This window comes from Sceloporus occidentalis, unplaced genomic scaffold (assembly GCF_023333645.1).
Source record: "Sceloporus occidentalis isolate IW3139 unplaced genomic scaffold, rSceOcc1.0.p SCAF_3, whole genome shotgun sequence".
Classification (NCBI taxonomy): domain Eukaryota; kingdom Metazoa; phylum Chordata; class Lepidosauria; order Squamata; family Phrynosomatidae; genus Sceloporus; species Sceloporus occidentalis.
Window position 1 is genome coordinate 127,058,120 of NW_028316983.1, and position 12,390 is coordinate 127,070,509.

Genomic DNA, 12,390 nt, shown 5'->3' on the forward strand with positions numbered 1-12,390 from the left:
TGGGGTCGCTCTAAGTTGGAAATGACTTGAAGGCACACAACACACACACACACACACATGTTGTGACCTCTGTGTTAAATGGCAACACTGCACAATTGAACAACTGAAGGAGTACAGCTGCCTCTTCTAACTCGTGGATTTTGGTCTGCAACCTTGTAAATCCGGAGGGGAGCCCTCTGCTATTTTTAATGGGGTGCACGCACACAAGTGCACACACGGGCATGCACCCCTTTCAATCCTATGAGGCTTGAATATGTGCGAGTATCCATTTTCATGGGGGGGATCCGGAACAGATCCCCCGTGAAAATGGAGGGCCAACTGTACTTTTTTACAGCAATTACAACGGGGCAGACATATGCATTGGTTGGGAATGTGCATCCCCATACACAATGGCACTGCATGTGCAGTTGCACTTTCCTGACCCTGAACTGAATGCTGAAGTTGTGCATGGGACAAAAATGTCCAACTACTTCCACTGGTGAACTTACACATTGGTAAGACAATGACAGGATTCCAGCCAATTTGTGTAACGGTAGAGGAATATAAGAAAAAATATTCTTATATTAGCATAAGATCCCAGTAAAGCAATTTGTTGAGATAACAGCATAAGCTTCAAAGTATATAGGCATGCTCAGATTGTGAAAGAGCCAATTAGATTTCCCCCTTCCCATACAATATTTATAGTTCACCTTGTATACTAACAGATGCCTTTTGTAAATAAATATTAAAAAGTAGACCAGCATGAAATAGTTGAAGATGGCTGACGTACAATCCTGACTGATGGTCAATGTCTGCACCTTTTTGTACAAGAACAGGAATAGCCTCATGATGATTGTTCAGGACTGCCAACGTTAAAACTGGTTGGTCATCATTATTGGTGCAGTTGGGGTCAGCTCCCTGGGATATAGAAAAAAAGGAGACAATCAACCATTTTATTGTTTATTGATTGTATATCCTACCTTCCTCCCAATATGGCACCAAATATGAAACCCAAAGAGAGCCCTCTGTGTGCACCTGAAGCCAGTTGGGAGTGCTGGATTGTTTTTTGACAACCCGCTTCCATGCTCTCCCTTTCCTCCCGCCCTTCCAGCAGTTCAGGCTCTATGGAAAAACATTAAGAGCAAGGGGTGGGCAGGCAAGGTGTACACCAATTTGATATCTTCTCCTCCAACTACTTGCCAGTTGGATGCCTATTTAACAAGCCCACCACAAGCTAATTGTCAAGGTCCCACTAGATGCAGTATGGGGTTGGCAAAAAGCAAAAGCAAACCAAACCAAAATAAAAAAGGTTAAAATCCTACCTGTCCCAAGATGACCAGCAGTGTTCACACTGCACTGAGGCCAAGTGGGTGGGTTGTGGAGATCTGGTGAAAGGAGGTATGTGAAGGGGTGATGAGCCCTTAAATAGCCTCCCTCTCGACCCCTGCACATGATCTCACTTGGGCCCATGAGCCAAGCACAAAGTCCCCTGTTCTCCTCTCATGGAGGCCAACACAGAGCCCTCTCCGCTACAGCACCATTCACCATGCAACATTTTGACACCACTTTAACTGCTATTGCTTCATTCTATGGAATCCTGGGATTTGTAGTTTTGTGAGGCACCAGCATGCTTTGGCAGGAAGGCTAAAGACCTTGTAAAACTATAAATCCCAGGTTTGCATAGGACGGGGCTACAGCACCTAAAGTGGTGTCAAGCTGCATTATTCCTTCAGTATAAATGCACCCAAAATGTTTTTGTGTAGTGTTTTTTTGAAATACTCATTGATCTATCATATCTTCGAAGTGTTTCGGACTGGTTTGCTTTCACCTATTCAGTTGTCTTTAGACATTAATTTATAATTACAATTTTGTAATATTTATATAAATCTTTCCATTGTGGATTGTTTCCATTACAACTTGTTTCCATCACTGCTATACTAAGTCCTTTCATTTTCTTTTACTTGATATCCTGGTCTATTTGTGAAAGTTATTACGGTATTTTGATTTTCTTGTTATACAACTGCTGCTTCCAATACTATTCTTTGCTGCTCACACATCTGTAAATATATTACTCTGAGCTTATTTAGTGTTTATATACTCTGCTCAAAACTGTTCAACTTCTATTTGCTTTTCAACTACTCAACTGGTTGTTTTCATCTTTCCTTTTTCCTAGAAGCATTCGGGAGTGACAGTTTTGACCTTAATTACGTAAACATGTCACATATTCCCTAAAAATCTCAGAAACCCAAAAATATAATTTGGAAGTAGACTTCCAGTCATATACAGTCATCCCTCCATATTTGCGGCTTTGACATTTGCGGATTTGATTATTCACGGATTTCATTAATATGTTCTAGGTCCTCCAGTGCAACTCTGTGGTCAACTTTAACTAAAAGTTGCACTGAAAGACCATTTGTAGCTACTCCAGTGCCATTCTATGGTCAGTGTATGTTGGACATTGACCACAGAGTTGCACTGGAGGACCTAGAGATTCCTAGAGAGGTGTCCTCTCAGGTAAAAACAGTGTTTTTGTTATTTGCAGTTTTTCCATATTCACGTGGTCTTGTTCCCCTAACCCTAGCGAATATGGAGGGACAACTGTACTTGGGTTTTTGATGTTTTAAAAATATTTCTGTTTATTTTTGTTTTGTTTTATTTTATTTTATTTTTTTTAGGGGTAGAATTGGCCCTAGATGTATAGACTTGCCCAGTCCTGGTCTGCAGGATATAACCTTGACATTTTGGTGAAAACTCTGAGATTAAAAGAGAAGCTAAATGAAAGTGTGAAAAATATGGCTCTGTTGTTTCCTGCATCCAAAATGATACCATATTTTGGAGAATATCCTTTTCCACACCCTAGTGATCTTTTATTCAAAAAATAGTATAGACTGCTGGGACAGTAATGAAACTTTACCTCATCAATCAGTTGTTCTATCAAAAAGGGATCTCCATGTCCTTCTGGACCCACCTCCTTCAGTAACTGCCTTGACTCAGACTGAAAGAAAGAAGAAATGAAACAACAAATAGAGACTTTTCTGTTAATGTACGGTGCAGGTAAAATGTCTTATTTAACCACAGAAACAAAATTATATTTTATCTGCAAATCCATTTCTGCCAATAATGCCAATTCCTAGAAAAAAAATATGATAAGTTTAATTTATCACCTTTTAAAAAAAATTGACAGAAAGTTTGTTTTGATTTGCAGTTGTTAACTTATCTCTACGTAGTCACCATCCAGATTTACACATTTTTCCCAGCGTTTCTTGACCCTCCGAATACTGTTATTGTAGAAGTCTGCAGATTGCGCCTTACAAAAATTTTACGCTTTAGTAACTTCTGGCACAACCTGTAACAAAAATAAAGGATGCATTTAGCTGATTTTCTCATAATCATGCACTTAGGGACCATGACAAAATTTCATCAATATACCATAATAACTTCCAGGTGATTATTATTACTTTACGATACCCCCTCATAAGGCACAATCTGCAGACTTCTACAATATCAGGTATCTGGAGAGTCAAGAAACGCTGAGAAAAACGTGTAAATCTGGATGGTGACTACACAGAGATAAGTTAACAACTACAAATCAAAACAAACTTTCTGTCAGATTTTTTAAAAGGTGATAATTAAAACTTTATGATACCCTCTCCTACAAAAAATAAAAATACAAAATACATCATTTCTGGCTTACAATACTTGATCTGATCTTCAACATAATTAAACAGAGTATTACATTCTGCTCGAATTACTCTCAGTTTTCCAAGGCGAAAACAAAAATGTAAAATATGAAGATCTAATTTGGTTCTTCCTATTAATTACTAGACTTGAAATTCCAAAAAACTGGAAACAAGGGAATCTCGAAAACTGGTGGAATAAAGTCTGGGAAGTGTGGTTAATGGAGAATCTATCAGAAAAAAAAGTCACCTAGTATAGGGACCTACGAACTGAAAACCATTTGTGCAATGTTGGTTTTCTCTCATAGACTATATTAATCAGAATATACAGCTCTCGAAACCTCAAGCTCATCACTTGTGGATCAGGAATTATGTACACTCCTCAGAACCTCTGAATTCTTGATAATATGCTTAGCAACAAACCCGTATCTTATCTTTTCTGGTATTATCATGCACATGACTATTTTTTTATTACTGTTGTTATCTATAATTCCTTCTACACTGAAGTCTATTTGCATCTATTGATGCAAGTCACTTTGCTGTTAACATACAGCACATCTATGCAAATCCTACAAATAAAAGCTTTTCAAAAATACAGTTAAATCCCTATAGACAATGCAAGGGATTCTACTTTTGAGAAGACAAAATAATACACAAGATCAAATCAATATTCCATGGAGCTTAGCATTTTGTCCATAAGCACTGACTAGCCAGCCAAATAGCTGCCTCTTGAGAATGATATTAATGTGATATCCATCCAATTTAGCTTGATCCTGAGTTTATCATAGTCAAAGCACCATTAATGTTGACATTTTTATTGCCATGCCTACAGCCATCAATAAGTCTATCCCTTTATGTAGGGAAACAACATTTCCAAAAGCAAAAAATGTAAATCGGTGTCAGTGGTAATTTATTCTCATGATTTAGGAATGAAATTTCTTTTATAACTAACAAAACCAGATAATGTAAATTAAATAAACCGAAGAAAAGTCCTGGCTCCATTCTTATTATCTATTTCACTAAAAAGGGAAGGATATAAAATGGAAGAAAACAGATAAGAGTTTTTATTTAATGAGATGAAAATATGGGAAAAGTTAAAAAGCCAACGTATTTGTGAGATGACAGTTCCTTAAATTTAATCCTACAGGGCAACAGAAGACAAATGTAGATCAGAAACAACAGAGATAAAGAAACATACAATAACAACAAAATAAATTTAACAATTTAAAAGCAAGAAAGTCACATATGACATATCACAATAATCAAGTATGGATTTTAAGAGAATTAATGAGATCATCTGTGGTACCAACTGAAAAACAAGAAAGAAGATCAGGAATTTTTATAAGGTTGAAGTGACAAAGTATATTTGTAACAAAAGTGGAAATAAAAAAAAACTATATCCAGTATGTGCTCATTAAAGTGTCAGCCTCAAAGTAGGTCTTGGGTGCAGTGTCATGAAACTTGCTGTTCAATAATTTTTTAAAATAAATTACTTGGATGAGGGCATAGAAGGGATACCTATTACATTTTTCAGTAACACAAAACTGGCACAGACAAATGACAAACTACCTGTGTCTCATGGGACATACAAAGAATCACAGGGCAATCCCTCCCAATAAAGGAATATGCCTCAGGAGTGCTCCCCAAAAGTGAACATCCAACTTCATTTTTAAAAACCTCAAATGAAAGAGTTCACCACCTTCCAAAAGAATCTGTTTTACTGTTGAACAGCTCTTACAGTAAATAAGTTCTTCTAATATTTGGGCAGAATCTCTTTTCTTGTAATTTAAATCCATTGATTTAAGTCCTACCCCGTAGAGAAGCAAAAAACTAGCTCACGCCATTCCTCACACAACAGTCCTTCAGATATTTGAAGACGCCTATCATATCACGTCTCAATTTTCTCTTCTATGGGCTAAACATACCCAGCTCCTCAACTTTTCTGTGCCAGACTTCTGCCATATCCTCTGGACATGTTTCAGCTTGTGAATATCATTCTTAGAGATATTGGCACAGTAAGGTCTGACCAAAGCAGAATGAAGTGACATCATTATGCTCCTTGATAGGAATAGTATCACCCTATGGATGTAGCCTAAGATTGCACTGGACTCCTTTCTTTCTTTCTTTCCTTCTTTCTTTTGCCGCCACATCAGACTTTTGACATAGGTTAACAAGAGTTCTAGAACATTTTTACATGTGCTAGGTCAAGCCAGGTAGCAGTACCTTACATTTATTCCTATAGACGTCTGTTAGTTTTGACCAGATCTACAACCTGTTAAGGTCATAATGAATTCTGATCTTATCCTCTGGAGCAGTGATGGCGAACCTATGGCACGCGTGCCAGAGGTGGCACTCAGAGCCCTCTCTGTGGGCACACATGCTGTTGCCCTAGCACAGAGTTTGCCAGAGTTTCTTACTAGAAAGCCAGAGGAACGTGGCACTTTGCAATAAATAAGTGGGGTCTGGGTTGCAGTTTGGGCACTTGGTCTGTAAAAGGTTCACCATCACTGCTCTGGAGTATTAGCTATCCCTCCTAATTTGTATCATCTACAAATCTGATAAGCATGCCCACTATTCCATCATCCAAATAATTTACAGTGGGCCCTTGGTACCTACTGGGGTTTGGTTCCAGGGTCCCCCATGGATAATAAAATCCGTGGATGCTCACAGCAAAATGGAAAATCAAGCTTTGCTATTTGTAATTTATACTTTTTTTGGAATATTTTCAAGCCATCGATACTTGAATACGTGGATAAAAAATCCATGGATAAGGATGGCCACCTTTATAAGGATGTTGAACAAAGCTGAGCTAAGGATACCCCATTGGTCACTTCTTCCCAGGATGATGATGAACCACTGATGAAGCCCCTTGGGTTTGGTCCCTAAGCCAACTACAAATCTATCAGAGATAGATAGCCCACATTTTACCAGTTTGTCTGCAGCAATGTCAAAAAGTGAAATGAAGATACACTACAACCACAGTATTCCCTTTCTCTCCCAAACTGATAACTTTATCAGAGAGAGGGATTAGAATGGCTTCAGTTGTTTCTGGCTTTTACTAATCATATCATTCTTTTTGCAAGTGCCCACAGACTGATTGTTCACTGATCTGCCCTGGAAACTTCCGAAGTATTCACATCAAGCTGATGGGTTAATTTTTGTTGTCCTCATTTTACTCTTCTTTTGAAATTCACGCTCATCCAGTCTGCTAGGACATATTCTGTTCTACAAAAATTCCTCTTTATAATTTTTTAAAATTAAACATAAAGAGAAGAACAAATATATATTTTTAAAGAAGAATAATAGTACAGTAGACTTCAAGAAATTCCTCCTATTTCTTCCTCAGAGGTAGCTATGTCCCTCCTCTGGCAGAAGGATCCCCTGTGACTGATCAAAGGCATGTCCCTTTTGCACTGTCAGCCAGTGCCTCAGACAAGGGATGTGTATGGGCCTTGTGGTCCAGGGTTCCTTATTCCTGCTAAGATGATAGAAATGTCCCCAGACTTCGCACAGTATTGAATGTATGCTGCGTGTTCCAAATACAGGAGGGAGGAGAGCTATTTAGGTGTCAAAAACAATACCATAAGTATGTGGCATATAAAAAAATGGGGAGGACACACAATATCACACGTTCCTTTGACTGGGTGTACAGTTATGGGGCTGGTGTTCTCTCAACCTAGGATTTTTCCATACAAGGCTTGTTCTTGCAACAGTTACACTAGTTTAAAACTATGGCCCCTCACATCATGTATTAGCCCACCACTCTGTCCTGGTTATATTTTTATAACAGATATTTTAATCTCCAATTTTAATTGTATCATGTTTAATCCTGTTTTAAGGGGGAGGGAATTTGGGACATAATATTGAATGTGGATATTTTAATGTGTTGTGAGCTGCTTTGATTGTCTCGTCACAGAAAAGCAGGATAAAAATAAAAGTTTTATTTTATTATTTATTATTATTTATGGTAACATACCGCTTTCAAGTCAGAAACCGCGCAATTGGGACTGCTGCCCCCATTGCACTCTCTCCCTGACTTCTCCTTTAACCCCGCTGTCCTGCCTTATGCCCTGCCCAGCCTAGCTTTTGTTTGTCTCCCCCGCTCCCTTTTCATGCAATTTTGGAGCTCTCCTTCTGTGATTAAAGTCTTAAAAGAAATAGGAAAATAAAGGTAATTGGGGTGCTTGCAAATAGTGAGGGGGAAGGGAACGGGGAGGAGGGATAATGACACTATGCAACTAGCAATTGTGCAACTGCCACAAGAGCAGCATTTCAAGTGATTGCCAGGCCATTCACGGGTTTCCCCCATCAATGAAAAAGGATGGGCTATGGAGCAAACAGCTACGGGTTGGAACTGTCGTTGTGCGATCAATATCGTCAAAGCCGCTTTTTCCCCAGTGTAATTGTGGTTTAAAAGCCACATCTAGTACTGTCCTCAATGACTCACTTGGAGTGATCCACCACATACATCTTTGGGACTTCATGATCTCTCTGCTTCTGTGGACAATTATTGCCTTCCATGGACACAATCCACTTTTGAATCACTTTTTTGATTTCCCTGTTTCTGGGAAACATAGTTATTGCCTTCCATAGGCATAAGCTACTTTGTAGACAGCGATTCATGATCCCTCTGCTTCTGGGGAACAGAGTTATTGTCTTCAGTGTGCATAAGCCCCTTTGAGAAGCAGGCTGGGGAAAATCACAAAGCAGTCCAAAAGGGGTCTGCTCCTCAGAAATGGGGGATCATGTAGTCAGCTGACTGGGGCAAGAGGAAAGGCTTTCAAAACAAACCACTTTCTTCTTCACCTTCTGCTTTGTTGTGCTGCTTACTCACTACCCAGTTTAGGATTGCAACCATGGAAGGGTGCAGCTGTGCTTGAAAAGGCCAGGGGCAGCTGCTTCTGTTGTATATTGTGCCATGGCGGTAGGAAACCAAACTTTCTTTCTCTCCACCACAAGAGAAGCAATCAGGACAGGACTGCTGTCCCAGTAAGTAGCTGGACAAGCTTTCATATTGCCCCAGGGCTAGGGCAGGTCAGAGGCTAGGGGGCGATGTGGTGGGGATTGGAGGCATTGCAGCCTTGGTGAGATCCAGGGTCAAGGATAACACACCCACTGCCTAAAAAGTCCAAGGATGTATTACTGATGACGCCTTGCTCTTTCAGTGCTTCAGACAAATTCCTACTCTGACGAAGGAGCAAACCCATAATCAAATTAATGGAAAGACTGAGGCATCAGACAGTGAGGTGTCGAAAGACAGGAGATACCTGTATCAACATGAACAAAATCAAGCCCTTGACTTTCTAACAGTAGGGATACCAGAATTTTTCCAGTACTTTAGCTAATATAATTCTTGCTGCCATAAATAAATTGCCAGATCTTATAAGATTTTATCTTCATTTTCCCATAGGTAGTTCAACAGTATAGAAAGTATCTCAGATGGTATTTAAGGTATTTTTCAACTGGAATAGGTAATCATAATAATTCCAGGGGGCAAGTGACAGGAAGGGTAGTATATATTGTTCAGCTATTATAGTCTTCTGTCCCCAAGCCCTATTCCATACAAATGGAAGTGGAGAAATTACCCTATTCCTGGTCTGGTTCAGGGCTAGATGGGTAGCTTCATATTCACCTAGCTCATAAACCTGGCATTCAATGCTACCATGATTGCTTCACCAATATATACACATAATTTCTTGCAACCTTCAAATTGTACATATGAAAGCAAAACAGACAAGAAGCTGTCCCAGTCTAGTCTGAGAAAGTATGATGGTCAACCCTTAAAAAAAATATCAACAAATGGATGTGCCCAGAAGTTGCTTCCTTAGAGAGAGGTGCTCTCAAGATAAGGCAAGACTTTCATGAAGTCCTCGATAAAGGGGAATCGCTTTAATGTGTTTTGGAGGGAGCTCCCAGTCTAAAGTGAAGAGGAATGCAAAGAAAAATTTGTACACCAAAATTACGAGAAAAACAAGTAAAAAAATAGAAGCAGTACAACTGTCTATACTTTTCTTCCCTAAAATAGTATTTTTCCAAAGAGATCCATCTTTAAATCAACTGCTTATGTCCTAGCATGCTTACATAGGTGTAACCTCCAAATTGAAAGATCATACATACATTAAGCCTGTCTTCTTTTTCTAGAGACTTCCTTGTTTCTGTCATCTTGTTGCGGCTTGATATTCTCTGGCATAGTTTACTTGCTAAAACAGAGAACACCATGTTGAAATCCAAGTGATATTAATAGTACAGCACAACAACATGAGAGTGATGCATTAAACACTTTCACTCTCAAGAAAATTTTAATAAGATAAATATTTCAGTTGCAGTTTATTATTTTCTAGGTTTATCTAGATTTGTAACAAATCCTATATGCTTCCACCCAGAATAAAATATAGTCTAGATGAATGTGTATATTTTATGTAAAAATGCTGGATTTGGTTTCTGTAAAGAGAGAAAGAAAGAGGAATGGATGGATGGATGGATGAGTGACCTTCTGAATGCTTGCATATTCTGACTTGTTAAGTGATCAAATTATGTCATTTTTGTATTAAAGAATAACATCTGAGATCCTGCATCAGAGGCTATAGTGCATACCTTTACAAGGATGTGGCTACACCTCTGAAATGATATGCAAAGTCTCTAGTGAATTGCAACCATGTGTATCGGGGTGTGTTATGCAGTGTACCATTGTGCTATGGGACTCGTAGTACTGATGCCTACTGTAAAACAGGCACACTGCTGGCTCCCCTTGCACAATGGTCCCAAGAGACTCGGCTAAGTCTCTGCCCCTCTCCTGAGAATATGGACATTGTGTGTCTGTATATGTGTGTGCATGCCTTCAGGTCACCTGTTGGTTTATGCTGATCTTATGAATTTCACAGGGTTTTCTTAGGCAAGGAATACTCAGTGATAGTTTTGCCACTTCCTTCCTCTGAACTATGGCCTGCAGGACCTAGTATTCGTTGGTGATCCATGTATTAACCAGGGCTAACCCTGCTTAGCTTCCTGAATCAGATATGATCTGGTGCCTTTTGAGTATTTAGACCATTGTACGTTGTTGCTATTAATGTTTACCTGTTTGTAAATCAGTTTACAATGATGTAAATACCTAACAGTTTTGAAAATGACGTGACATTAAAACAGTATTTTCAAAAGCAGCTTTTACTTTCACTTTTTTCTTGCCAGGCTGTCACTCTGTTCAAGGCCTGCTCGATCATTAGATTTTTTCATCAGTATTTTACTGTCTGAACAAGCAACTTGAAATGTTATGTGGATTGAATTCCCTTACATTAAATCACCACAATAACACCCACTCTAACTGGATTGACTTTCCTTTAATCCCTTTCTACCTGCTTTGCTGGGGCTCAGATCATAATCGTCAAATGTCATGGGTCTGCTGGCCAAAATATCCTGGAGAATAACAAACAATAGATTTACAATTAAATGACAGCTTATACTGATATGACAAACATTATAACAGCAGGCACTGGTTTTTAGATTCTGTTATAGGGAGCCCTGGAGCTTATCAATGTTTCTCAGTGTTATGATCAGTACAGGACAGGTTTGCCTAAAAAAAAGTATGCATACCATCAATTTTTCCCATGGTCAACCCTTGGGCAATTTGTATGTAACCCTGGGCCCCCTTCCTCTTTCCTAAATGGTCTGCTTTTGCACTAAATCTGATTCCTAGTTCAGTTAATACAACATTCTTTTGTGCCAAATCCACTTTGTAAATAAAACAGAAATGGATGAATTCATATTTTAGATGTGAAGAAAAATTGGTGTTTTACAGCACTCCTGCCCATTTTAGATAGTGGTTTAGTCTGGCCCCCATTTCAAAATAATTAAATAGCTGTTAACCCTCAAAATGGGATTAGCCATCATTATCAGTGTAGATTCACAAACGGACCTTATTTACAGCAAGTGCATAATTTATCTGGAGACTGATTTGATAATCATCCTTGTGGACTGTAGCAGAAATAAGCTGTAGAAGAAAAAGCAGCAGTTAGCTTTTAATTTCTCTTTATAAAAAAAAAAGAAAATGAGTACACTTTTTTAGAAATTAAAATAAAGAATGCAAAACCGGTGAAAATGTGAGTTTAAACATCACACATAATCAATAGGCTAAGTAAAGTGTTGCACTAGTACTGAAATGTCAACTTTCCTCCAGTCCTCTGCCCTGTCCTCTTGAGCCCTGCAGGTTGTGGAGGATTTGCTAGATTTTCAAATCTAGTTTTTGGGATAAATGGAAGGAGGCGCTTCCATGCCCTGTTCTTAATTCCACTAGACTGCTGTGTTTTTTAAACTACTCAGTAGGCTAATGGGCAAAAACCTGTTAGGTCTTTTTATTTTTTCCCTGCTAAATAGGCAAAAGCAAAGACAAGGCATACCTTTTGCAGGATGGCATTCCACTATACGAGGGTGCAAATGACAAAAGCATCCCTGAAATATGAGTGGCAGGAGTCCACTCATAGACCTTTATTGTCATGGAGGTTCAAATGGAGAAAAGTTGCTCTCTGAGTTAATCAACTCATTACCAGAGAGAAGTTCACTGAGTTAATTCCCTAATAATCATTCAAACCAGCATCCTGAAGTGAGAGGAGAAATTGGATGCCAATAAAATAGGTACATATACTGACCTAATCCAAGGAAAGAAGCAGTCTTTTGAAGTTTCTAAACTGTTTTGAAGACAGTACATTGCAGGCCTAGACATAACTAGGCTAGAATCATCACT

The 12,390-nt window shown here is 38.8% G+C and overlaps 1 protein-coding gene across 6 annotated transcripts in view; it reads right to left on the reverse strand.

Moving 5' to 3' along the window:
- LOC149316745 (double zinc ribbon and ankyrin repeat-containing protein 1-like) overlaps positions 1–12,390 on the reverse strand; it is a 45,744-nt gene that overhangs the window by 4,226 nt on the left and 29,128 nt on the right. For 4 of the 6 annotated variants that reach the window (XM_089516148.1, XM_089516149.1, XM_089516150.1 and 1 more), the window contains 5 exons: positions 11,566–11,640; positions 11,006–11,066; positions 9,774–9,856; positions 2,894–2,974; positions 770–897 (listed from right to left, as the gene is read on the reverse strand). In XM_089516148.1, the coding sequence (XP_089372274.1) occupies positions 770–897; positions 2,894–2,974; positions 9,774–9,856; positions 11,006–11,066; positions 11,566–11,640 (428 nt within the window). The remainder of the gene's footprint in view (positions 1–769; positions 898–2,893; positions 2,975–9,773; positions 9,857–11,005; positions 11,067–11,565; positions 11,641–12,390) is intronic. The other 2 variants (XM_089516151.1, XM_089516152.1) reach the window with 2 other exon arrangements.